Here is a 26,354-nt window from a genome sequence, read left to right as displayed (position 1 = left end):
ACCCCCAGTTTGTGGGATCCTCGCCCCATTCTTTGCCGTTTGTCCTGCTTGCGCACTCTCAGAGTGGCCCCCCAGGACCCCAGTCACAGGGTCACATTTCCAAGTTAAGGCTCAGAAGCCAGAAAGTGAATTAACAAAACCCAACATAGATTTTACTGGGGGGGACTGTGGTCCTATCACGTTTTTCCTGCTTTAAAAGTGAGTGACATGGGGAGGGGGCAGAGAGGATCAAGTGGGGCGTAGGGGAAGGGGCAGGGTGGGGACAGGGCCAGTGGTTCCCTCATTTCTAGGGAGCATCTGACGCTTCTGTTCCTTGCTGCCCAGGGGAAAGGCAGGCTGGGAGAGGGGAATGGGGGGTTATCACTTCCGAGTGCATGGAGCACCGACTGAGCCTTGGGTGACCAGGGTTCCCTTCCTGCCTCCGCCCAGTGGGGTGACCTTTGTGCAAGTCACCTCTCCTACCTCAGTTTCCCCATCTGTAAACCAGAGACAGTGATCCTGATCCGCCTTTGTGAAACGTTTTGAGATCTATGGATGGGGTGCGAGTGACTGCGCTGAGCTGTCCCCTGTTGAGCACCTGGGATGTAATTTGACTAATAAAGTTGCGGCCTAGTTAAAACCCGTCCCACTTGTCCTTGGCGAACACGCCTATTGCTCCCCTGCCGTTGGGACCAGCCTGTTTCTGAATTCTCAGTGATAACATTGTGTGAGGTTGCAGCCTTCTAGCCAGAGTGTTTATGCTTTTATCTAGCGTCTCGGTGCGTTTCCTGTGAATACAACAGAAAGGGGAAATTGCCACAGCTGGGGTGTGTCTGAAATCCTTCAGCCCACTGCCTGCTGGAGGAGCTGGAAGAAGCAGGGGAGTTTCGCTGCCGGCTGCCCCCCAGTAAGTAGCACTGATGTTTCTCACATTTTTCTCTATCCTGGTTTTTGCTCCAATTCCCTGCAAAGCCCCAGGGCTGGCGCGGGTGTTAAACCCACAAAGGGCCCTTCCGATGATCTCGCCTGCGCAGCACAGGGCTAGAAACTCTCCCCCGGGATCCCAGCCTGCAGCCCGCACTTTAGAATGATCCTTTAGACAGGCTGGAGCTCAGTGAACACATTGTTTTATTTCTGGGAGCAGAAATGGAGCCCCCCCTCCTCCCCTGTTTCCTGCGGCTGGCGCTGCCAACTCCAAAGTAGGGACTTCCTCCCAGGCAGGAAACACCTTTTCCGCTCCATGGGGCCACATGGGGGTGCAAGGTCACATGCCACTGCTCCCCCTCCCCCATTTCTGTGACCGCAGGGCTGCGCAGCCCGGCTGAAAAAAGAAGGTTCTGATCAGCTCCCTGGACTTTGCAGCTGGACACCATCTTCTGGGTCCTAGTGCTGGCCAAGCCCCCTTCTGTATGCTAAAAGAACAGGAGTACTTGTGGCACCTTAGAGACTAACAAATTTATTAGAGCATAAGCTTTCGTGGCCTACAGCCCACTTCATCGGATGCATAGAATGGAACATATAGTAAGAAGATATATATACATACAGAGAGCATGAAAAGGTGGAAGTTGCCATACCAACTCTAAGAGGCGAATTAATTAAGATGAGCTATTATCAGCAGGAGGAAAAAAAACGTTTGTAGTGATAATCAAGATGGCCCATTTCAGACCGTTGACAAGAAGGTGTGAGGATACTTAACATGGGGAAATAGATTGAATTAGTGTAATGACCCAGCCACTCCCAGTCTCTATTCAAGCCTAAGTTAATGGTATCTAGTTTGCATATTAATTCAAGTTCAGCAGTTTCTCATTGGAATCTGTTTTTGAAGCTTTTCTGTTGCAAAATAGCCAACTTTAAGTTACTGAGTGACCAGAGAAGTTGAAGTGTTCTCCTACTGGTTTTTGAATGTTATGATTCCTGATGTCAGATTTGTGTCCATTTTGTTTTTTGCGTAGAGACTGTCCGGTTTGGCCAATGTACATGGCAGAGGGGCATTGCTGGCACATGATGGCATATATCCCATTGGTAGATGTGCAGGTGAACGAGCCCCTGATGGCGTGGCTGATGTGATTAGGTCCTATGATAGTGTCCCTTGAATAGATATGTGGACAGAGTTGGCATTGGGCTTTGTTGCAAGGATAGATTCCTGGGTTAGTGTTCTTGTTGTGTGGCATGTGGTTGCTGGTGAGTATTTGCTTCAGGTTGGGGGGCTGTCTGTAAGCGAGGACTGGTCTGTCTCCCAAGGTCTGTGAGAGTGAGGGATCATCTTTCAGGATAGGTTGTAGATCCTTGATGATGTGCTGGAGAGGTTTTAGTTAGGGGCTGTAGGTGACGGCTAGTGGCGTTCTGTTGTTTTCTTTGTTGGGCCTGTCCTGTAATAGGTGACTTCTGGGTACCTGTCTCGCTCTGTCAATCTGTTTCTTCACTTCAGCAAGTGGGTATTGTAGTTGTAAGAACGCTTGATAGAGATCTTGTAGGTGTTTGTCTTTGTCTGAGGGATCAGAGCAAATGCGGTTGTATCTTAGAGCTTGGCTGTAGACAATGGATTGTGTGGTGTGTCCTGGATGGAAGCTGGAGGCAGGTAGGTAAGTATAGCCATCAGTAGGTGTCTGGTATAGGGTGTTATGTGACCATCACTTATTAGCACTGTAGTGTCCAGGAAATGGACCGCTTGTGTGGGTTGCTCTAGACTGAGGTTGATGGTGGGATGGAAATTCTTGAAATCCTGGTGGAATTCCTCAAGGGCTTCTTTTCCATGGGTCCAGATAATGATGTCATCAATGTAGGGCAAAGCAGGGGCAGGGCAGGGGGGGACGAAAGGGATGGGATGGGGAGGAGATGGAGCGGTGGGGAAGGAGCATGGGATGGGGGAAGTAAGGGCAGGAGGACACGGGGGCCCAGCATGTGTATCCCCTTGGCAGCAGCTGGGGCTCCCCTGCTAAGCAGGCCCATCAAACCCTCATCCTGACAAGCCCCACTCCCCCTGCATCTGTACCACCCCAATGAGCCCCCCGCAGACACCCTCCCCACTGAGTCACAACCACCTACACCTGGACCCAGACACATACCCCCCCCCCGCTGAGCTCCAACCACTTTCACTTGGTCCCCCCTGCAGACTCCCATTGCACCTGGCACCTCCCTGTGCATCCAGATCCCCCACTGAGCTGCCTGCACCCAGACTGCCCCCCCAACAGACCCCTCTTACCCCCATCTGGATCCCCCACACTAAGTCCCTCTGCACTGGGATCCTGCTGCCGGGTTGAGCCTCCCTGCCCACATCTGGGGCGCCTGGTGCAAAAGGGGCTGGGCCCCAGGGTGTTTCTGGGGCTGGCCTGGCCCTTGTGCTGGGTGAGGTTCAGCCTCACGGCCAAGTCCCTGTCCCAGGGGGGCGGGGGAGGCTGCAGGGATCTCCCACCCCACTGGCCTGTGTTCCCTCCTGCCATGGTGCAGCTTCCACATTCATTTATTGTAACAAAAAATGGCAGAATTTTAAAATTATGATGCCCAGAATTTGCTGCAGAATTCCCTCAGGAATATGGGGCACTGTACAGCTGTGATGGTGGTACTGTGAAGGGGGTGCTGGACAGTCGGGGATCTGTGGGTGGGGGAGCTGGGCAAGGGGTGTTCAGGGAGCTGTGCAGTTGTGGGAGGTCAGCGGGAGGGGTCTCTGGGCAGAGGGTGCTGGGCATAGCGGGTCTGGGGGCAGTGGGTTTAGGGATCTGCGGGGGAGGTCTCTGGGCGAGGGGGCGCCGGGCGTACGGATCTGGGGGGAGGCCTCTGGGCGAGGGGGGGCCGGGCATAGGGATCTGGGGGAGGAGGTCTCTGGGCGAGGTGGCGCCGGGCGTAGGGATCTGTGGGGGGAGGTTTCTGGGTGAGGGGGCGCCGGGCGTAGGGATCTGGGGGCGGAGGTCTCTGGGCGAGGGGGCGCCGGGCGTAGGGATCTGGGGGGGGAGGTCTCTGGGCGAGGGGGCGCCGGGCGTAGGGATCTGGGGGGGGAGGTTTCTGGGTGAGGGGGCGCCGGGCGTAGGGATCTGGGGGCGGAGGTCTCTGGGCGAGGGGGCGCTGGGCGTAGGGATCTGGGGGGGGAGGTCTCTGCGCGAGGGGGCGCCGGGCGTAGGGATCTGGGGGGGGAGGTCTCTGGGCGAGGGGGCGCCGGGATCTGCAGGGGAGGTCTCTGGGCGAGGGGACGTGGGGCGTAGGGATCTGTGGGGGGGAGGTTTCTGGGTGAGCGGGTGCTGGGTATGAGGGCAGGGCACTGGGCAGGGGGGCAGTGTGGAAGGGACACGCTGGGAGCGCAGGGCTGGGCGGGCCAGTGTGCATATAGCAGTTGTGGGTTTGTAAACAATGCCCTTGTGCTGGGTTGAGTGGGGCCGCTCCCGCTGCGCCTCATTGCCCCCAACCGGCCCCTCACTCTGCAGCCCCCCCATCACATCCCCTATTTCCCCAATGGGGGCCCACAAATATGTTTGGCGCCGAGCCCACAAAAAGTTAATTCAGCCCTGTTCCAGCCTCGCAAGAGTAACATGAGACAATGAATACACAGGAAATGTCTGGTTGGTGTGCAGAGTTCAGAATCAGCCCATTTCTGAGAACAGGAAAATGAAACTAAATTCCTCTCTTCTCTGCAGAACCAGCCATGGCTGCTGCGAATCCAGCACAACTGCTCCTAGGTGAAGTGACTTGTGCGGTGTGTCAAGATTATTTTAAAGATCCAGTGTCTCTAGATTGTGGACACAATTTCTGCCAGGCCTGCATCACTCAGTACTGGGAGGGATTTAGTACAAACTTCCGCTGTCCTGAGTGCAGAGAAACCTTTTCCCAGAGAAACTTCAAACCAAACAGACAGCTAGGGAATATTGTAAAAGTCTCCAGAAAACTTAAATGGGAGTTAACAAAAGAACGAGAAGTTGGGACAGTGTGTGATAAACACCAGAAGGCTTTAGATGTCTTCTGCCAAGAGGATCAAACACCCATTTGTATGGTTTGCCACCTGTCCCGAGATCACAAAGAACATACCGTGGTTCCCATAGAGGAAGCTGCTGAGGATTACAAGGTAAGAAATCATGGGATGGTGTAAAAGCTGGAACGTCCAGGAATGGCATTTTAATAAAAAAAATTATGGCAAAAACCAGTGGATACGGTTAGACCCCCTTACAAACAATACTTTAGCAATGAGAACAGACTTATAACACACTGTTATTAACTTGTTCTGGCCCCAAACCATTTTTAACACCAATAAGGACCCAGAAAAGTCAGTTCTGAATTGCCCAGGGGTGAAATGTATAACCTATAGCCCACTACTATTACAGTGTAAGTGCTGCTGACCTGGGACACACATTCTGCTAGAAATGAAAAAACATCTTGTGTGCATGTGTTGTGCACTTGTCATGAATCAGCGCAGCCATAGGAATTGTGGATTTTCCTGAAAAAAGGTACGTGAAGAGGGAGAGGAAAAGTCTCCTGGCTGAAATGTGGTGTATGAACAAGTGTAGTTGGCTTCAATATTGTCACCTCTTAAAAAATACCCGTAACGTCTGGAAGATCCCAACTTGCAGAGATTTCAGGGACCCGGCAGTACTGACACACAAACCCTTCCAGAGGACAGTGAAGGTCATACACATCACTAAACATTGGGACTAATTCTGCTTTTCTGTTTTTCATACAGTATTTTTTATTTCTTGTGTATTTTTGAGAAGAGTCACTCTCATACGTGCAGCTGAGTCTGTTAATTTTCACTGGTAATTTTTAGAGAGGCCTCAATGTTTTGCTCCACAACTTTTGACAGTACAGATGGCATTGTATGACCATGAGATCTCAAGGGATATTTTCTCATATTCCTATAGGGCACACATGGGTCAGGTGTTTCCAACTAATGAACAATCACTTTGTCCACATTTCCACCAAGAACTTCATATCCGTATCAATGACACAAAACCTCATCTGTATGGATCAGTCTTTGGAAATATCTCTTCCTTACCAGAGGCTCCCCCTGTTAGGAAAAAATGTCTACCTCTGTGGATCCATTTGTACTGATCACACCTCCAGTCATCTTTTTTGTCCTTTTGCCCTTCATAACTGTATGCAAGCCGCTGTCCATTTTTTGGCTTAGAAGCTGGAAGAGTCGATATTTTGTCTTTTATACGATTTCTTAATGTGTCCAGTGATTCTTGCAGTGAAAGTGTCCCAATTTATACATAGAAACTGAACTACATGCACTGGAGGAAAGAAAGACTAAACAATCTCTTTGTGCAAATCAGATTAGCGTTGCGGGTGAGACACACTGACTGGACAATTGTCGAGACACAACGGATGACAGAGTAGGATGATTAAAGTAGAATAATGTATTGCATTTAAGCAACACACTCTCCCAGCTCAGTGATTAGCAACAGTGATAGGAACCTAGGAGGTTAGTGGCCTATTCTGAACCTACTTATGTGCCATGCAACTATACACACATGGATTTCCCACCCTCTAAACCAGGGGTCCTCAAACTGTGCCTCAGGACCCCTCAGGGGGTTGCGAGGTTATTATATAGGGGATCGAGAGTTGTCAGCCTCCACCCCAAACCCCGTGTTGTCTCCAGCATTTATAATGGTGTTAAATATATTAAAAAGTGTTTTTAATATATAAGAGGGGGTGCACTCAGATGCTTGCTGTGTGAAAGGGGTCACTGGTACAAAAGTCTAAGAACCCCTGTTCTAGGCAGCTCTGTGCATTCTCAACACCGACTGAGAGCTACGTGCCGGGGGAAGGTCAAGGTTCCAAACTGCAGAGGAACAGAGGTGAAAATGGGGTGAAAACAGGTGTTCCCACGGGTACATGCGTTCTGAAGCAGCAAGAAAGTGAGTATTTGCCCCCATAGAATACCCACCCTGTCCCCCTCGCTGCCTGCTCCCTGGCCCCATTTCTGTGGGAACATCTTAGCTGGTCTAGGAGTGAGCACTGAAAGTGCTCAGTGAGGGAAGAGTGAGACCAGAGGAAGGAAATGGACTTGCAGGGGGCAGGGAGACAAGGTGGGGGAGGTGATACCTTTGATTGGACCAACTTCTGTTGGGGAGACAAGCTTTGGAGCGTATACAGACAGAGGTACACAGAGAGAGGCAGCAAATCAGCTGCAAAGCAAAAGGGAGCAAGAGAGACTCAGAGTTTTTCCCCAGAGCCAGGCAGTAGGAGGCAAACAACTCATTGCCATCCTCTGGGCCCCTTCGGAACAGAGTGTTTGATTAATAATTAACCCTTCATTGCACAGAGCAGGCAGTGAAAGGCTGGTTTGGCCGGTGTTTTCAGTAGTACTGTGCTGCTCTCACCTGTGTGACATGCAGCATTTCTGTCTCCTGGGCCACTTTGGAACCAAGTGTTCTGGGTGGGTTTAGTAATAAAGCGAATTATGCCCCGAAAACCCAAGTTAAAGGTTGGTTCAGACGAGTTTCTCATTAGCATTGTATCAGTCTCCCCTGTATGTGCTGTATGTAAAACTGGTCCCCTGAGCCACTTCAGAACTGATGGTTCAGGCTCCTCCTTGGTTTTAAAGTGGTTCTGGACTGGAATGGGTTAATGACAGTCGGCTGTTAATCAGTTCTCATGACTACAATAATGTTCCCAATGTCATCTGACTGTTTCCGCTGTGGTGTTTTAAATCAGTTTTATTTATTAAAATACTGTTCCAGCCATTGCCCTTTATTTTGGTCCCGTGAGCCACTTCGGAGCTGAGTCTGCGGGTGGTTTTATGAATAAAGCTGTTTGTTGAACAGGTGGGTTGTCAGCGGTGTTCTGTGGTACAGCATTATTCTCAGTTGTGTAACCCTTCTGCCCATCTAAGTTGGCAGCAACAAGGGCCAGGTTCTGTATCTAGGGGTTCCGTTTCAATAACACAATGCAAAACCGGCTCGAGCCCCCACCCAGTGACCTGGGACAATTACATACCACCCCCTGGGTGCCTCTAAGAGGCAATACTTCCCCTCTCGCAAGCACGGAGTCTGAAGTGTAACAAAAAAATGTTTAATAACATGAGGTAAACGACATCAGCATTAAATTGGAAAAAACACTACAAACAGGATTCATAACACAAACCATGAGCAAAAAAAAAACCCACCCCAGCAAGTTGGGCTGTGTCCTTTCCCTTGGGTTCTTGAAACCAGCAACCCAAGGATCACCAAAGTCCCAAAAGTCCAACAACCCCCCAAAGTCTCTGTCCCTGGTCAGTGCAGCCCCAGAGTTTGGGGGGGGGCACACAGGGCGTTAAGGGGCACCTTACGTGATCCGAGGCTGACAGGGTTCCGCCGCAGCCTTCACCACGAGCCGCTCCACTCCACCAGCTGCCCCGTGAGCTGCTCCCGCCGTCCACGAACTGCTCTGGCAGCTGCTCCGCTCTGCTCACCGACCTGTGAGCCACTCAGCTCTGCTCCACTTCAGCTGTCCCTTGGGCTGCTCCCACAAGGCTCCGCTCCGCTCTGGTAGCTGCTCCTCCAGCCACTCCGCTCCGCTCCACTCACCGATCTGTGAGTCGCTCAGCTCCACTCCACCCATCCCGCAAGGCTCCACTCTGCTAGCTGCTCCACCAGCCGCTTAGCAATATAGCTTCAGGCTCCCCCACTAGTTAACACAGCCTCAGTGATCTCAGCTCTTTTGTGATTTCAGCTCTTAGCAATTTCAGCTCATAGTAGGGGAGCCCCAGTGCTAGTGCACCCAAATTGTCGGAGAAAAACAGAGTTCTCACTATTTGTTTAGGTATAGCAAGTCAGATGCTTTATTAACTCTCACAATTGTGCAGAGGGAGAGAGCTAAGCAGGTCTCTCAACAGGTAAACAATTACAGCAAGCATTTATACCTTTTGTTACAGACAATAATGAACAACAGTTGCATTTTGTTTATACATAGGTCATTCTGATATCTTGTTTTGCTCACTAATGTAGACTCAAAGTGAATTCAGTTCAGCAGTCTGTAACTAGACTTCTAATGGAATCAAAGTTAGCTCTGATATTCAACAGTGGAGAGAGGAGGCAGTGCAATTGGTGTTTCAACCCCTCAGAGAAGGCCCCATACCATCAGGTACAAATACCTGTCCCCATCTTCTCTGTTTTCACTGGGTTTTGTAACCCATGCCCCTTGTCAAGCAAGTGCTACTTAGGTAATGGTGAATGACTCACTCAGTCCTTCTGTCATACAACAGGTTCACTGCCCTTGATTCACAGAATCAGGGTAACAAAACTTTATTCTTTCTGCCCCAATAACAAAGAAACTGGGGATCCCACACCAGCCAAAGTAACCACTTTGAGTTGCTGTTGTTTCATGCCAGGCGGGTGGGTGTGCCTATGCAAACAAGATCAGCCCCTGGAGTTCTTTTCCACACTCGCCATAATTCACCACCAGATGTCAGGGTAGAGCTCATCCTGACTCTGCTTACAGTTGTATCGTGAGTATCATTTCTGTCCCCTCTGCTGCCTCGGAACTGAGTGTCCTGGGCGGATTTACTGACACAGCCATTTATTGCCTGAAACCATCACTTGAATGTGAGTTTTTGGAAGAGGTTTTCTGTATTATTGCATTATTCTCAGTGCGTTGTATTATGTGTATCACTTTGGTCCCTGAGCGCTTTTGGAACTGTTTCAGAGTAGCAGCCGTGTTAGTCGGTATCCGCAAAAAGAACAGGAGTACTTGTGGCACCTTAGAGACTAACAAATTTATTAGAGCATAAGCTTTCGTGGGCTACAGCCCACTTCTTCGGATGCATATAGAGTGGAACATATATTGAGGAGATATATATACACACATACAGAGAGCATGAGCAAGTGGGAGTTGTCTTACCAACTCTCAGAGTTGGAACTGTGTGTTCCAGGTCCTTTTTTGTGTTCAAATAAAAGGTTCTGAGTTAGAAAGGGTTAATAACGTGTAATTAGTCAGTTCTCATTAATAAAATATTGCTCTGAAGTGTCTGTAACAGTCTCCACTGGTTTTTCAACAATTGTATTTATTAAGATGTGTTTCTGGCATATTTTTGTTCCCTGTGTCTCTTTGGAACCCAGTGTTCTGGGCAGTTTTATTTATGAAGCTAGTTGGAGCTTGGAACAGGCCCCTAAAAGTGGCTTCAGCAAAGGTTTTCTGGGAGTGTTTTGGTGGCTGCTCCCAGTACCAAAAGGGGAGGGGTCGATGGGCAACCAGGACCCTGAGACTGACAGTCCCCAGGAACAATGGGGAGAGGCCAATGCTCCAGGTCAGACTGATTGACATGGCGGGCAGGCTAATCATGGAGTCAGGAGGCCGGGGGGGGGCGGGGGGGTTCCTGTCTTCCATGTGAGCTGGAATGGCCTGGGTCAGACAGAGCGGGGCCGAGCTAAGGAGAGAGCAGGGGCCTGAGCTGAGCTGCTGGGAGCAGAGCTGCAGCCCCAAAGCCAGAGGGGCCAGACAAGCAGCCCAGGGAGCTGGAGGCAGAGCAGCAGCAGCGGCCGTGCTGAGGCCGAGTGGAGCTGGCGCTGGGGCTGGAGCCGGGGCTGGAGCCGTCCGGAGCTGGGTGCGGGGAGCAGCTGGGGAGAGTGAGGGGGACCCTGGGCAGTGGGCCCAGCGCAGGGAGACCTCTCAGCCAAGAGGCCTTGCAGGCCAGACTTGGAGGGGGGATCGTAACCCCGACCGGGCGGGGGCGACACTGGGAAGAAGGGTCCTGCCCCCTGGAGCCTGAGAGCGTGTGGCCACCGCCAGAGTGAGTGTCCAACCCGCAGCGTCTCTGCAGCACGGCCAGGGCCTGAGAAGGAGCCTGGGACCGACAAGGCACAGACTGTGACCTGCCCTAACGTTCAGAGACATTGTGATGTTCCCGGCCACAGAGCGGGGTGACGTGTTTCCTTCAAGCTTTCCCACCTTTCCTTATTCCTTTTTAAACTAATTGTTAATTAAATAAACTGTATTGCTTTAAATTGTATGGAATGATCAGTGGGTCAGGGAGGTGCCCAGTGCAGAGAGAGTACCCCGGAGTGGGGACACCCTAGCCCCTGTTCTGGGTGACCACAGCAGGGTTGGGGGTCGAGCCCCCCAGGAATCCTGGGCCCAGCCTTGTTGGGGTTACAAGGACTCTGCCAGACAGGAGAGTGGAAGGGGAGTCCTCAAGGGCAGGGAGGCCTCTGGGTAAAGGAAGTGGGAGCAAGGACTCGGATCCTTTCGCTAGCCCACTTCACCGGGGTAGTGCCGAAGCCAGGAAAGTTCCCCACAATAGTGGGACCATTCCCCTGCTTACACATGCAACAACTCATTTGCATGTCTTAGGCAGTCCAAAATGGCGTCCTCCATGCGGTGTAAACATGATCTCACTTGCACTGTGTGCGAGGTCCTGCTGTGCAGAGGACACCATTTTGTTCTCCGTCGGGGCCGGACAGAATCGTCCCGCGTGTCGGATCCAGTCTGCAGGCCGCCAATCAGACAATGCACAGGCGTTTGGGCATGCAATGTAGGCTTGTGTTTATGGATGGGACCAAACTGTATGGGAATCATGTTGGTCCCTTGTGCCACCTCAAAAAAAAATGTTATTTTTTTGCCTGTACCTGGCACTTGAAGATGGATTCAGAAAAGGTTTTCTGTGGGATAGTGTTCAGGGCCGTCCCTGGACATACGCAGCACACGCGGCTGCTTAGGGCACCGGAAAATTTGGGGCACCATTTCCCCTCACTGGCCGCAGCTGGACTCCTCTCTTCTCTGGCCCCATCCCCCACGCTGGGCCGGTGGGCTTCTCCCCAACCCTGCGCCCTTCCTCACTCGCTCCTCAGCCGGCCGGCTCTGCCGCCCCAGCCCCGGGGAGCCCAGAGCGGCGTGGCCGGTCATTGGCAACATGGCGGCCCGGCCCACTGCCACCTGGAGCAGAGTCCCTCCCTGCACCCTGCCTGCCGGCACCGCTTGGACTCCCGTGGGGCAGGGCCGGGGCCAGGACAGGAAAAGCGAAGCTCCCTTGTGACTCAGCGGGGGACTTAAAGTACCAGTGCTCTCATTATCTCTCACACTTCCCTAACACACACACACACAGTCTCTCTCACACACCCACATACACTCTGCCTCTCACGAGTCAGTCCCCCAATACAGATTGTCACATACATAGTCTTGCACTCCCCAACACACACTCTGGCACACAGTCCCCCAACACACAGTCAGACACACACACAGGCTCTCTGTCTCTCTCACATGCACTGGCTCTCACACGCACACACACACTCTTTTATTATTGTTGTTGTTGTTGTTCTGCTTGGTACTTCCTGTCACAATGCTCGTGGTGAGCCAGGAAAGGCTGCAGGAGCGGGGGGCTCTGGCAAGATGTAGCCCCCATGTGACAGCGCAAAGCCTGCCTTGAGCCATTGCCGCTGTGTGTCAGCAATGTGGGGGAGTTCTGGGGGTCAGTCAGTGCAGCATGGGGGCACCAGTTTAATAATGCTGCAGAGAGAAAGAGAGAGAGACCACAAGCGTGAGAGTGACTGTAGAGTCATGTGGTTAGAGCACTCACCCATTTTATTATGTACTTGATATCCTTATACATATAAATAAATGGGGGGAAATCCTCCAAAAACAACCAAAACTAAACCAGTTTTTCTTTTGTTAGGACCAAATTCGGAGCCGTTTGGAGATTTTGAAGATAGAGAGAGATGTGATTCTGACATTTAAATTGAGTGGGGAAAATAAAAGCCATGAACTGCTGGTAGGTGCCGTTATTACTCAGAAGCAAATGTGCACAGGGCCATTATCAACACACGGCTTAGTCTGAGTGTCATCAGAGGAACAGTGAGTAACACGTTCTCAGCCGTGTAAGATGATCACTTATTTCTTCTCGTAAAGAAAAACTGTTCTGCTTTAATTGAGAGTAAGCAGGAAAATGCTGCATTAAAGAAAGAGTTTTAATCATCCAAAGATTTTCACAGAGAATTCGAATGTAATTTGTTTATTTAACAGTAGTTTCTCCCTAATCGTTCAACTAAAGCTGGTTGAAAAATTTCAACCAAACAAAGCTTCCTGCAGATAAAAGGGGTTTAGTAGAAAACAATTTTTTTCATGGGACAAAGTCACTTACAACACATTTTTCAATTTTTTGACAGGAAATTTCAAAATGAAACAAACATTTTTGTGTCATTTCAAACTGAAATTTTCATTTTGCTTTTAAAAAGCTGAACATTTTAAAAACTTTCATGTTTGTTTATCTCTTTTTAGTCCTTGTTTCTCCTGAGTGCCACTAAAATGAAAAATTTCCAGTTTTTTTCCCCTTAATTTTTCCTTTTTCTTTTTGCCATTTTTTCAAAAATGGGATATTTTTTGAAGAGGCACAGAGAGGAAGTACCAAACAGAAAAATGAGGGGGGGGGGGAATGAACATTATTTCATTCCATTTTGGGAAAAGGGAGAATAGAAAAATGTGACATTTTTCTAAAGTTATTTCGACATATTTTTCAAATAAATCAAAAGAAGTTCCATTTTGAAAACTGAGAAATGGAAACAACTTTGAAAATTCAATTATTTTTGCAAATTCCCCCAACCCCGAGTTTTTTGGCCAGCTGCACTTTCAGCAGAGATAACCACAGCTGGCCAATCCGTGCAGCTGCTCTAGGAATCTGCTCCCCAGAGGAGGAGGCTGGTCACTTAGTGCCTAAGACAAAGCCCAAGGACGTCATTGGAAAGACTCCGGGTCCGTTCAATGAGCTCTGGATCAGGCCCTTAATGGTATCGCTGCTAGACATTGTCATGGAGACGATCTGGGTTCCAGATCTGGTCTGATTTCCTTGCTCCTAGGGTATCGGGGCCAGAGAGTGCTCCAGAAACAGCATGAATTGGTGGACTTCTGTCCAGTTCATACGCTCATTCCTAAGCAGCCTGCAAACTCAGATTTGCATGTGCAAAAAGGGGTCTTCACAGCAGCCCAATTTGTGCTCAAGGTCCCTGTGTGGCTTAAAATCCAAGACATATGATGGGCCGAATTTTATATATCCAAAACTGTTTTCAGAACTCGTGAGAGCAAATGATGGAGCTCAAATTTTAGTACTTTTTTTTTAAATACCCTTTATGTCTCTGTGTTTTGCAGACAGCGTGTGTTCCCCAATTCAAGTCTAGTGCTTCTTAGTTTGGGTTCTGCTGTTTCCTCTACTAAAATAATCCTTGCCAGTCCCGTTCTGAATCCCACACCTGCTGTGCTTCCTGTTATTGGAAGGATCTGGTTTTCTAGAAGCCACTGATCACAGATTCTCCGAATCATGCAAGAAAAATTCATATTCTAAACACCAGTTAGGACTCTTGAAAATCTATTGGAAAATCTTCTGTCTAGTGAGCATAGAGTATGTTCTCCATAAAATGTCAGCAGTTAAATTCTGTGGGGTTGCAATGACATACTGCCACATGCATAAAATGTCCCATGGCTTTATAAAATGTCCCATGACTCACTCTGTAGTCTTGTCCTTGACCTGTGCTTTTCCTGTTCGCATCTCCTCATTTCAGAAACAGCTAGAAACTGAGAAGCAGAAGATTGTGTCTGAATTTCAGCAACTGCACCAGTTTTTGGAGGAACAAGAGCGACTCCGGCTGGCCCAGTTGGAAGAGCTGAATCAGGAAATTGAAAAGGGGAGGGCTGAGTATCTTGCCAAATTATCTGAGGAAATATCTTCTTTCAATTCCCTGATCAGTGAGATGGAGCAGAAGTGCCAGCAGCCAGCAAGTGAATTCTTGCAGGTGAGATGGTGTTAGAAACACCCCAGAACCTTTCACAGGGTGAGAGAGTCTCCTAACTCTTCACTTTTGGAGTGTAGGAGTGAATGGTCAGAACATACAGTATTGCTAAAATATACATTATTTTTCCTTAGGGGCTTGATAAAATGCCCATTAAAGTCAATGGAAATATAATTCTTGAGTACAACGAGGATTGGATCGAAAAGAAATACTTAATTGGAATTCTAGTGGGAGAAAACTCCTCCAAAAATGGCAAACTCTGAATTCTGTGCTCCCTGTCTCATAATGCAAGAACAAAGGGAGAGTCAATGAAATTAGAAGGTGACAAATTCAAAACTGATGCAATGAACACGTTTTCACACTTCACGTAATTAGCCCGTGGAACTGATTGCCACTGGATGTTGTTGAGACCAAGCATTTAGCAAAACTCAAAAAGTGATCAGATATTTATATGGATAACAAGAATATGCAGAGTGATATTAAACCTCATGCTTCATTGCTTCAGCCAGTCGCTAACTGTTAGAGAGAAGGATGAGAATGTAGGAGGCAGATTATTTTACACCTTCCTCTGAAATATCTGGCACTGTCCATCTTTGGAGACAGAATAGTATTAGATGGATCTCTGGTCTGAGCCAGTCTGGCATTTCCTGTGTTCTAAACACGAACTCCAAAAGATTAAAGATGGAACCTGCTTTTAATTATGGAAATAGCTAAGATTGAAGCTACGATTCCATTTAAAGCCTGATTTTGCCAGTTTTCCTGCATATCACAAAAAGGGAAAATATTGGCCTTAAAATTGATACATGAGGTCTGAGACTGTGGTGATTTTATCTGCCAGAACTGAAGTTAGTTAGGGAAGCTGTTCATTAATTATGGTAGTCTGAATGTATAAGTAGTCGTTAGAATTTCAAAAGCCTTCTAATGATTTTATTTTTTAAAAAATGCCTCTAATTAGCAAAAAAAAAAGAAAAAAAAAGGCGAGACATAAAACGTAGAATCCTGGACTTCTCTAGCTGATATCTAGGGTCAGATTCTCAGTTGCAGCCAGTATCTGCTGTGGGCAGCATTCTTCACTCCTCAGGTTTCCTGCATTGAACCTGGCGTGCAGGATAGTGATTGGCCCTGTGTTACTCTGTACCCCACACCCATTGTTCTCACCCAGCCCCACCTCCTGTGGGTGTCAAGAACCCCACAGGACGGGCCTTCAGAATGCTTGTGGGCGAGTGGGGAGAGAGTTTACAGCCTGGGGGCAGCACAGCCTGGGGGCATCCCTCCCTCTGGACCCACTGGAGTCTGCAGGAGGGGATCTTCCCCACACCTGTGAGTGTTCGGGAGATCCTTGTTCAACACATCACAAGACTGAGCCCTCTGATTCCATGTGCCAGCTGGTTATCCACATGTCATTACACAAAGAGCTAGTGTGCCCCCAGTACAAACTTCCTGGGCCCAGATCCTGTAGTCAGAGCACTTCTCCAAAAGAGCAAAGGCAGCACATTTAATGTTTTGTTTGCATTAATAAATAACAAATAATTTCACTTTGAACCTCAAACTGTGAAGACAAAGTGAGTCCCCTCCAGAGCAGGAGGGATCCTTAGTATGAGAGATGGGACTGAATTTCCTTTTATCTTTCTCCTCTAGGACATCAAAGGCACCTTGAGCAGGTAGGTGGCTCCTTCTCACTCTCCCTTTCACTCCCCAATGCAGGGAAGGGGTTTTGGACACGAGACCTGGCTCCCCATGGTCTAGCAGTGCAGAGTGTGGGGCTGGTTCCCAATCTATCTCCATTAAATCTGATCTTGGGGCTGTTGTCATTCTGACTAGACTCCAGAATAGAGCAGCCTGAGAAAAGTGTGATTGACCTACAGGCAGGGTATTGATTTGTAGTGTAGCTGGTGAAATGGAGACCTCAGATTGGGGATGGAGAAAGTGTTTTCCATTTCTAGGACATAGACTCCAAACTCCACCTAGGTGGGTAGCGATGGAAAGTCAGGGCCATCTGATGACTATTCAATGAGCTGTTTATTAATTGTTTCTTATTATGCAGTGAGCGCTATCCGTGTGCTGGGCGTGGCAAGAGATCTGATGGAAGAGACATTCCCAGCTCTAAGGAGTTTATAATGTGCTATTATCAGTAGCACTATGGCAGTGCCTAGAGGCTCAAGGCAAAACCAGGGCCCAACATGCTGGGTGCTGCACAGACACACAGACAGAGACAGTCCCTGCCCCAGGGAGTTTACAGTCTAAATAGACACAAGAGACAAAGGGCAGAGGGAGGAAGGATTAAAATCAATTGAAGGGGACATTCAATAAAGACAAAGTGCTGCACGTTGGAAGGAAAAATCAAATGTACAACTAAGAAATTGGGAATCACTGGCTAGGCAGCAGGACTGCGGAAAAACATCTGGGGGTTCCAGTGGATCACACATTGAACGAGTCGGCAGTGTGATGCTCTTGTGAAAAAGGCAAATGTCATTGTGGGACGTCATCCCAGGTTGCTGTATTCACCGCAGGTGGTGCCTCCTCCTGGCTGTTCTGGGGATTAGCTCTCTTCCAGGGCCAACCCCTCCCCTTGCCGTCTCTCCCCCATTGCCCCCTATGGGCAGGGACACGCCCAGCTGTGTTACATGAATCATCTCCCAGCCATTGATGAACCAGCAATAGAAGGTGCCAACCAATTCCCCCCAGCTTCAGTCCTGCCCCCCAGAACTGCACCGACTCACACTGCTCAACGCTCCCTGGGCAGTGCAAGTTCATTCAGTAATTTGCCGTCCCTCAGTGTGGAGTGGACACACACTTGCCTTTGTAAGCTGAGAACCCCTGTGCTAGTGGACTGACCATTGTATGTATCCAAAGAGCTAAATAAGAACATAAATGATCTTTGAAATGGGTTAGTAGGTCTCACTCCAGGTCCTGGTATGATGTGTGTCTACATCACCACAAGGATTGTTGCTCATTACCTCCCTTAAATGGTGTACAGGATATAAGTCAGGTGATCCTGCTTACCCCCACTCACAGTGCAAGACCGAGCGGACCTTCAGGGCGACTGAAAGGCAACTAGTGTAAAGCTAGAAAAGGAAATACATTTTTAACTCAATTCCTTATTAACCTGTGGAACTCATTGCCACATGGTATTACTGAGTTTCATAAATGCATAAAGTTGAAGGCCAGAAAGTATCATAAGATCATCACATTTGACCTCCTGTATATCACAGCACAGGCACTGACTTTCTCATTCCCTCAGGGGTGTTCGACACCCGCTCTGCCCCGGGCCCTGCCCCCACTTCACTCCTTCCCCAAAGGCCCTGCCCCGCCTCTTCCTGCACTGCCCAGCCTCTTCCCGCCCTTGCTCCACCCCCTCATCCCCAGGGCATCCTGCCCGCTGCTGAACAGCTGATCCCCGGTGTGTGGGAGGCAGGGGGAGGAACTGATCGTCAGGGCCAGCTAGCAGGGGGGCAGCACTGGTTGGGGGGAGGGAGGGAAGCTGATCTGTGGGACTGCTGGTGGGTGCTGAGCACCTAGTTTTTTTTTTTTCCGGAGCACCCACAGAGTCGGTGCCTCTGTATCACAGGTCCTTAAATTTCACCCAGTTATTGCTGTGTTCAGCCCAATAACTTGTATTTGACTAAATCCTAACATGTGTTGACTAAAGAACCTTCCAGAAAGCCAGTCAGTCTTGATGTAAAGACATCAACAGACAGTAACGCTTGAAGCTCCCTAGAAGTCGGCTGGCCCATAACATTTTGGCACCTGAGGCGGGGAGCTCAAATGACACCCCCCCCCCCGCATGTTCCCTCGCAAATTTCTACACTCTGGGTCCTAGTGGCATCCCCCCACAGTCTGGCACCTGAGGCTTCCAGCATTTGGTCCTTGTTCTGCCTTTGTGTGCTAAATTGAGGAGCCCTTTAGTACCAAGTCTGTTCTCCCCATGACGGTATTTATACCCCACACTCAAGTGCCAGAGTTCTCTCAGTGCGAGGCATTTTTACCAGCCCTCAAATCAGTTTTGTGGGTCTTCTCTGCACCGTCTCCACTTTTTCAACGTCCATTTTAAACTGGGGACACCAGAACTGGATGCAGTTTTCCAATATCGGTCTCACCAAAATGAAGGGGAAGCTTGTAGTGTCCAAGCTGGGATTGGACCTATTCCTGGGGCAATAGAGACTTTAATCCTCCAGGGTCTGCTGAGCTACAACCATTCACTAGAATAAAATACATTTTAGTAAATAAAAAATATGACTGAACTCCACAACGAGTAACACTGGGTTGTTCTTCAGATGCGAAAGGGAGACGTTTCAGAACCCAGTGGCCTTTTCTTCTGAACTGAAATGGAGAATCTGGGAATCTTCTCAAAGAAATGCATCTCTGGAGACCATAATGAAGAAATTCAAAGGTAATAAACAGTCACCTGGGGGATTTTCTCACCTATATTACACTGATAATTGACAGAGCTGGGGAAATCTCTTAGGGACAATGATTATGGATGGAGATAGTCAACTAATCATTTGGAAGCTATGAATTCCCTACTCAGCTCTCAATACAGCACATACACACTGGGTTCGGGGCCTACATTCGCACTCCCTGGGGGTTTTCCTTTCTTAGCAGCTATGAACGTTAACCTGAGCTTGGGCTTCCTGCTGAATTCACTGTTTCTGAAGTATGTTTGTTTGGATTTTTTGTCTGCAAGTCCTCGTGTGCCATAGTCCCTCTCTTGCTTTAGAGCAGGGCTGGGGAACCTTTTTTCTATCACGGGCCACTCTCCTGTGCGGGGACAGAGAGGGAGCATGGAGGCTCGGGGCTTCCCCCAGAGCAGGCCGAGCCTGTGCTCGCAGCTGCAGCCCTGCAGGGTGTGTGGAGGCAGTGGTGCTGAAAGACAGTGGTAACCAAACTTTTTACCTGGCACCCCCACTTATCTCTGTCTGTGTCCCCTCCCCCGAGACCTGGGGCCAAGACTGGGCCGTGGCTCTGGGAGGCGGGTGAGATGTGGATAGGGGTAATGGGGCTAAGTGTGGGGCCACATCTGGGGGTGGGATCAGAGCCCCGTGTGTGGGGCCAGCAGACGGGAACCTGCCTTCGGCACCGGGGCAGGAAGGTGGGGCATGGGGCCTGCGTCTGGGACTCCACGCAAAACCTAAGGGGTGTTGCAGTACCCTCCGCACTCCTAGTTCCTGTAGTTCTGCGCAGAGGCTCGGGGCTTCTCCCAGTGGCAGGGTGGGTCGGCACTTGCAGCTCCAGCCCTGTGGTGGGGGTGCTAAAGGCCGGATGAAATTTAGCAACAGGCCGGATCTGACCCACGGGCTGTAAGTTCCCCACTCCTGCTTGAGAGATTCTCCACCTTTTATCCTCCTGAGCTGGAGAGAATGAGACCACCAGGGCTGTCAGGAAAGATGAGCCAGTTTTACTGAGTATTAGTGGAACAGGGGCAGATTTAAAGTTGATTGAATGCTAATCAGTGAAAAAGTGTCTGTGTGTGGGTCTGTCTGTGAATTATGTGTTGGTTTCAGAGTGTTTCTCTACACAGCAATTAAACACCTGTGGCTGGGCCGTGTCCCCTGACTCCGGCTCATGAGGTTCGGGCTCGGGCTGGAGCCTGGGCTCTGCGACCCTCTCCCGTCCCAGGGTCCCAGAGCCCAGGCCTCTGCCCAAACCCCAGCATCTACCCCGCAATGAAACAGCCCCAGTGCCCGAGCCCTGTGAGCCCAAGTCGGCTGTCATGGGCCAGCCACAGGTGTGTAATTGCTGGTAAAACATCTCTGGGTCTGTCATGTAACCTTAGGTCATGTCCTTAGTTTTTAATGTTTGTGGTTATTTTTTAGTGATGTGTGTAATGGTTTGTACTGGTCTGAATTGCACTTAACCTCCTTAACTAGTGTCATGGACTCACAGATCGTGCCCGCTCTTGGCCCCGTGCGGTCCATGGGGGGTGCCCCTTTCAGTGCGACAGCCCTTCTCGGGGGGCCACTCTCTCTCAGGGTTAAGCCCCACCACCTCCTGGAGCCGCACCTCTCTGAGCCTTAGCACGTCTGTCTCTGCCATGGGCCCCCTCAGGGAGTCCCCTCGCTCTGGACCCCCCGGGCCTCCACCCCCGAAGGGGTTGATGCGACCCTGTTCTCTAGACCAGAGTGACTCTCAGCCAGCATAAAACAGGAGGGTTTATTGAGAGTTGAACACAGCACAGGAAACTCTCAGGGCCTCAGGCCTGGCCTCCCTCAGCCCAGCATATCCCAGTCTCCCTGCATCCAGGTGGGCTCTGCCTGCTGCCCCTCTCCAGCCCAGAGCTCCACCTGCTTCCCAGCTCGGCATCTGAGGTCCCCAGCCCCAAGCCCCGCCTCTGTCCATTGTCTTCTCTCCAGGTAAACAGGGTTGTAAACTGGGGCCTCCTCTCCACGCTTCTGTACTCTGGCTGGAACCGGCTGGTTAGGTCACTGGGTCCTCACTCTGCAGCCAATTGTTCTCCTACTGGCTAGAACCAGCTGCAACTCCTGAGCTGGGTCTCCGGGTCGGGGTCTGAGGTCACCGGTCGCTGGGGTCTCCATCCTCCAGGCCATTGGTTGGGGTCCCAAATTCCCTCTCCGGTCCTCTGTAACAACAAACTCCCTCTACCCTCACCTCATTAAACCAGTAACACCCAGGAAAACTAAATCCCACGCCCTTTGCATGCAAACCATTGAAACCCCACAGAAAACAAGAAAAAAAACAAGAAAATCCCCCACTTCGTCACAACTAGAACTTCATAAAGTTTGCTTTCTTTTCATTTTGCTTTTGTGTTAAAACATTAACAATGTGAATATATTCCTAAACACAACAACATGACAATTCATCTTTTTCACCCATTTCTTCCTCTAGGCTCTCTGTCGTCTAGACAGCGGTTGGACAAAGGTAAATTTCTCGTATCAAAGGGGGAGTGAAAACTTTCATATGAATTATGGTGGCTCATTGGCAGCTCCATAGTTCAGGTTTTGTTTCAATTTTGCATTTGACAGGAGCTGAGCAACATATTACTGGTGGCTCCCCAGTAATATTTCCTAAAAACAGAAAAGTCGATTCTTTTCTCTCTTAGGATTTAGAATTTGTAACTAGTGGTTGGGTTAACCAGATGGGGTGGGGTGGGGGAGAGGGTGCGAGCGGTGTATCTGTGTAGACATCTAAGAGTTTAAAAATGAGCCTTTTGGAAAATCAGAGAGGAACATCTCACCTCATTCTCAGAACTCTTTATGCCCATACATCACATCCCCTGGCAATGTTATTATTATTAGGAAACGTGCAAGTGGTACAGTGAAGAATGGGAAAATTCAACATACAAAAATAGACATTTCTGTTTCCTCTCTCTACTTTATAAGTCAAAAGAAAAAATGTTAAAAATGTCCAAAGGGGTTAGGTAGACATCCCCTATTCAGACATACCAACTCTCGTGAATTAATCGTGAGAGATGCAATTTCTGAGTAAAATTACGATCACTCATGATCTCACCATAGAGCTGTGGCTGAAAAAGAAAATCCCGACATTTGAGAGCTCTAAAAATGAGGTTTAATTTTACTTAGAAATCCTGTCAGCTGCCCTGGGCGCGGCTGGGGCTCCCGCTGTCACCACCCCAGGGCAGCTGCTCCCCGGCCAGCCTGGGAAGTGGGAGAGGGGACCCCACTGTAGCCCCCAGGCCTAGGGAGGGTGAAGAACCCCAGGAGGGGCAGAGGTGAGGCTGGGAGGGATTTATTATGGCCTGGGGGCTGCAGGGGACTGAAGTGAGTGGGGGGCTGATGGGATGGGGGGGCTGTATTGCTGGTGGGTTCTGAGCAGATAGGGTGAGTTCTGGGAGGGTGAACTGAGGGCAGTGGGGGAGGGGTGCTGAACTGATGGGGGGTGATGATGGGGGCTGGGGGACTGAATAGGGGGGTTGGATGGGGACAGAACTGATGGGGTTTTGGGGACAGGATTAATTGCTGGGCAGGAGACAGGCAGATGGGGGGTGAGAGCTCCTGCAGCAGGAGCCAAAATCCCCTTCTCCAGGACATGTGGGCGAGTGGGCGACACTGATTGTCACATGCGCACACTCTGGGGAGGGGCCAGGGGAGTTTAAACATCCAGAGACTGACCTAAAAATGACCTTAATGTGCCTGGAAACAGTCCCCAGAAAATAGCTCCGGTGCAAGGGAGACACCCCCATCCGTGTGAAGTTGGCACAGGGGCTCCACAGCAACTCTGCTCCCAGTTATTGTAGGAGTGGGTTTGGGGCCATGCTGGGGGCCAGGGCTATCCCTGGGGGGGGCGGGGCGGAAGTGACTGATTCATCTCTTCTGGGACCAACTGCGCCAGCCAATTGCACAAGCCCACGGGGCTCCCCAAAGCTTGGGGCCCAGAGCGGTTGCCCCGATTCACCCTACCCAAGGGACGGCTCTGCTGGGGGTATAGACAGGAGGCATCACACTATGGCTGCTCCCTGCTTTGCAGCCCTGAGCCCCCTCTAACTAGGGGCCAGGCAGACTAAAGGAAGGACAAAGGTGTCTTTCCCCCAAGCACAAGGATGGAATAACTGAGACTCAGACTCTGGGTCTGGGGGCCTGGCTCAGCTGAGCTGATCCTTTCACTCTGTCCCTGAACTGGCTCTGTCGGGGTGTGAATCCCCCCTGCCCATGGCTGAGATCTCAGCGCTGCTCCCCAGGCACAGCTGGGGAAATCCTGGAGGCAGGAGGTTGCCTGATTCACTCCCCAGCTGGGGCAGGTTCTGTCACTGACACGATCAGACCCTGCCCCAGGGCTGAGCTCTGCCCCTCACGCTCTGATTCTCTCTCTACAGCAAAAGTGACTCTGGATCCAGACACGGCCCATCCTGAACTCATTGTGTCTGCAGATCGGAGAAGTGCAAGATGGGGGGAGACACGGCAGGATCTGCCCAACAACCCTGAGAGATTTGACACTGAGCACTGTGTGCTGGGCTGTGAGGGATTCACCTCGGGCAGTCATTACTGGGAGATGGAGGTGAAGGTGGAGGCAGAGGGGATGGGAGACTGTGCTGTGGGATTGGCCAAAGAGTCTGTGAGCAGGAAGGGAGAGATCAGCCTTAACCCTGAGCAGGGGATCTGGGCTGTGTCATGCAGTGAGGATTGGTGCTGGGCTCCCACATCCCCTGAGCAGCTAATCCAGTTCCCCCCGAGCCAGGGACCCCGCAGGATCCGGGTTTATCTGGACTATGAACGGGGGCAGGTGGCGTTTTTTGATGCTAGTCGTGGGGACCCGATATTCACTTTCCCGCCGGCCTCTTTCACTGGGGAGAGAATCCGCCCGTTCTTCCGGGCTGATCTCAATGTGCGGCTCCTCTAGCCCCCACCCTCCTGATCTCTATGACATGGAGGACTCAGCCAGTCTCCTCCCCGCACAGGCAGGGCTGAAAGGGGGGTGACGCTCTACCCATTGCTCTATGGCTGTGGAGGTCTCTGTGAGGCTCTAGGCTGGGTCTTTATGCTCCTTGGAGGCCAACTCTGTGTGGAGTGGGGGGGTCCCACCAAGGAAGGAGGGAGCCCCCCTGTGGGAGGGACCCAGCCGAGCACCAGGGAGAGACCCCTCAAATGAAGAGGCTGTTGGGGGGAGACCAGGGAGAGGCCTCGCTGAAGAGGCTGTTTGGGACGTGGGGGGGACAGACCAGAGGGCAAACCAGGCGTCATGTGGGGAGAGGTTCCCAGGAGATCAGGAGCAGGTATTGCAGGGGAAGCAGAGTTGAGCAGGGAGGACCCAGCTGCACAGACAACATCCTGCTCCTTGGCTTGGGGTACACAGAGGCTGGGGACCAGTTGGGCCCCCCAGGGATCCACCAATCAGAGCCCAGGACTGGAGTCCTCTGCTCCCCTTCAGCGGCTATTCTAGCAGCGTGAGCAGGACACTGGGTGGTGGATTCGGACTGACGAGCTCCTAAGCGCCCTGTGGGCCAGTGTTTGAGATCTGTGGTTCCTGACACAGAGGCAAGAGAGAGATCGGACACTGATCTGTGGGCCAGATGTTTCAGAGGGATTTAGCCTTTAAATATCTGGTGCTGTGAGCTCTCTTGTCAGAACAAACAGCTCAATACCCTGTGTAATCCAAACTCAACCGAAGAATCGTCCCTTTTCCAGCAAACATGAAAGAATTAAGATGTTGACATGATTGTTCCCTTAGACAGTGTTTATAGCAAAGCTAATATTGGTAGATTGTGTTATTAAGTTTAATTGTTGTCAGTTAGGGGACAAATTTCACTTTGTTCATGATTAAACTACTGTTGTATGAGTCAGCATTTTCTAAGGGCTCCAAGGCAGGTGCTACTTCTTAGAGCTAGGAGAAAAATATGTTCTCTGCCAATTTTAAAAATTAAAAAAATCGAAGGAAATTTTAAAAATGCTGTTTTGTTGGACAATTTTTGTGGCATTTTTCCTTGAAAAAAATTAAACCAATCGTAACAAAACATTTCAGTTCTTTCTTTGTTATAGTCCCCCCACCCACACTTTTCACTCTGCCTTTTCTCTCCCTTCCATTGGAAAATGGGAAGAGGGGAAGGAGAGAAAGAAAAGTGAGCAGATGCACCCAAAATTCCAAGTTTGTTTCACTTTTTCAGAAGCCAAGACTCTCAAAAGCAGTTTTTGATTCAAAATTTGTCATTTAGTTTAATCAAAAAACTGAAAAATTTCAAAGGAATGAAAAATTTCCCACCACATTTTTCATTTCCCTTGAAAAGCCAGTTTTCAGTGGAAAAAAATCGAACCTGTTGCGACATTGCACCCCATAATGCTTTATAGAAAGATGCTTATGAGTATGAATATGACTTAATTGGAATATGTTTTATGCTAGATATGCCAAGTAACATATCTGAAAAGGATATGATCTACTGAATATATTCATCCTATTTGTATGCATGTATCATTTTTGTATTTGAAGTTATGAATATTGCCTATGTATTTGTTTGATTCTAAGTAGCCTCAGTGAAGCATTTGGTCAGCCTCTTGAGAAAGGACTATTCTCAGTAAGTGCCCAATCTAGAAACACTTAACTGCCAATGCACTTTGGTAGATGCCAATCCACATCTGAGCTTTCCTAGGAATGTTCAAAGTAACATGTGAACAATGGCATTGGCCTGCAAAAAGCAGAATCATTCACAGACATGTGACTTGCCCAGGTGGCTAGAGACCCCATCTTGTGGCTGTAATGTTGCACAAGAGAAAGACTCATTTTGTCTTCAGCTAGCTCAAGAGAGAGCCTCTCCACCCCCAAAGGATACCTGAAAGAAACTGGAACAAAGGGCAGCGCCCAGAGGGGTGTGAGTGATTGCTGGACCCAGACTAGGAAGAAGTCTAGTCTTTAAAAGAAGCTTATTAGAACATCTCTGAGGATGAGATTTACCTGCATTTAGTTTCTTACTGTATTAGGCTTAGACTTGCGTGTTTTTGTTTTATTTTGCTTGGTAATTTACTTTGTTCTGTCTGTTATTACTTGGAACTACTTAAATCTTACTTTTTGTATTTAATAAAATCACTTTTTACTTATTAATTAACCCAGAGCAAGTATTAATATCTGGGGGAGCAAACAGCTGGGCACATCTCTCTATCAGTGTTCTACAGGGCAAACAACTTATGAGCTTACCCTGTATAAGCTTTATACAGAGTAAAACGGATTTATTTGGGGTTTGGATCCCATTGGGAGCTGTGTATCTGGGTGTTGGAGACAGGAGCACTTCTTAAGCTGCTTTCA

The 26,354-nt window shown here is 49.6% G+C and overlaps 1 protein-coding gene across 1 annotated transcript; it reads left to right on the top strand.

The window, feature by feature from the left end:
* The first annotated feature begins 672 nt into the window (after positions 1-672).
* LOC101941818 (zinc finger protein RFP-like) lies at positions 673-26,154 on the top strand. The gene is made up of 8 exons (XM_042847456.2): positions 673-886; positions 4,605-5,029; positions 12,548-12,643; positions 14,424-14,654; positions 16,290-16,312; positions 18,926-19,041; positions 21,495-21,527; positions 23,440-26,154. Exons 2-8 carry the CDS (start codon positions 4,613-4,615, stop codon positions 23,961-23,963), a joined length of 1,440 nt encoding a protein of 479 aa, XP_042703390.2. The 5' UTR covers positions 673-886; positions 4,605-4,612; the 3' UTR covers positions 23,964-26,154.
* Positions 26,155-26,354: the final 200 nt, after the last annotated feature.

The sequence above is a fragment of the Chrysemys picta genome, chromosome 12, assembly GCF_011386835.1.
Source record: "Chrysemys picta bellii isolate R12L10 chromosome 12, ASM1138683v2, whole genome shotgun sequence".
In the NCBI taxonomy this organism is placed as follows: Eukaryota; Metazoa; Chordata; order Testudines; family Emydidae; genus Chrysemys; species Chrysemys picta.
This window is presented reverse-complemented; position numbering and strand designations above follow the sequence as displayed.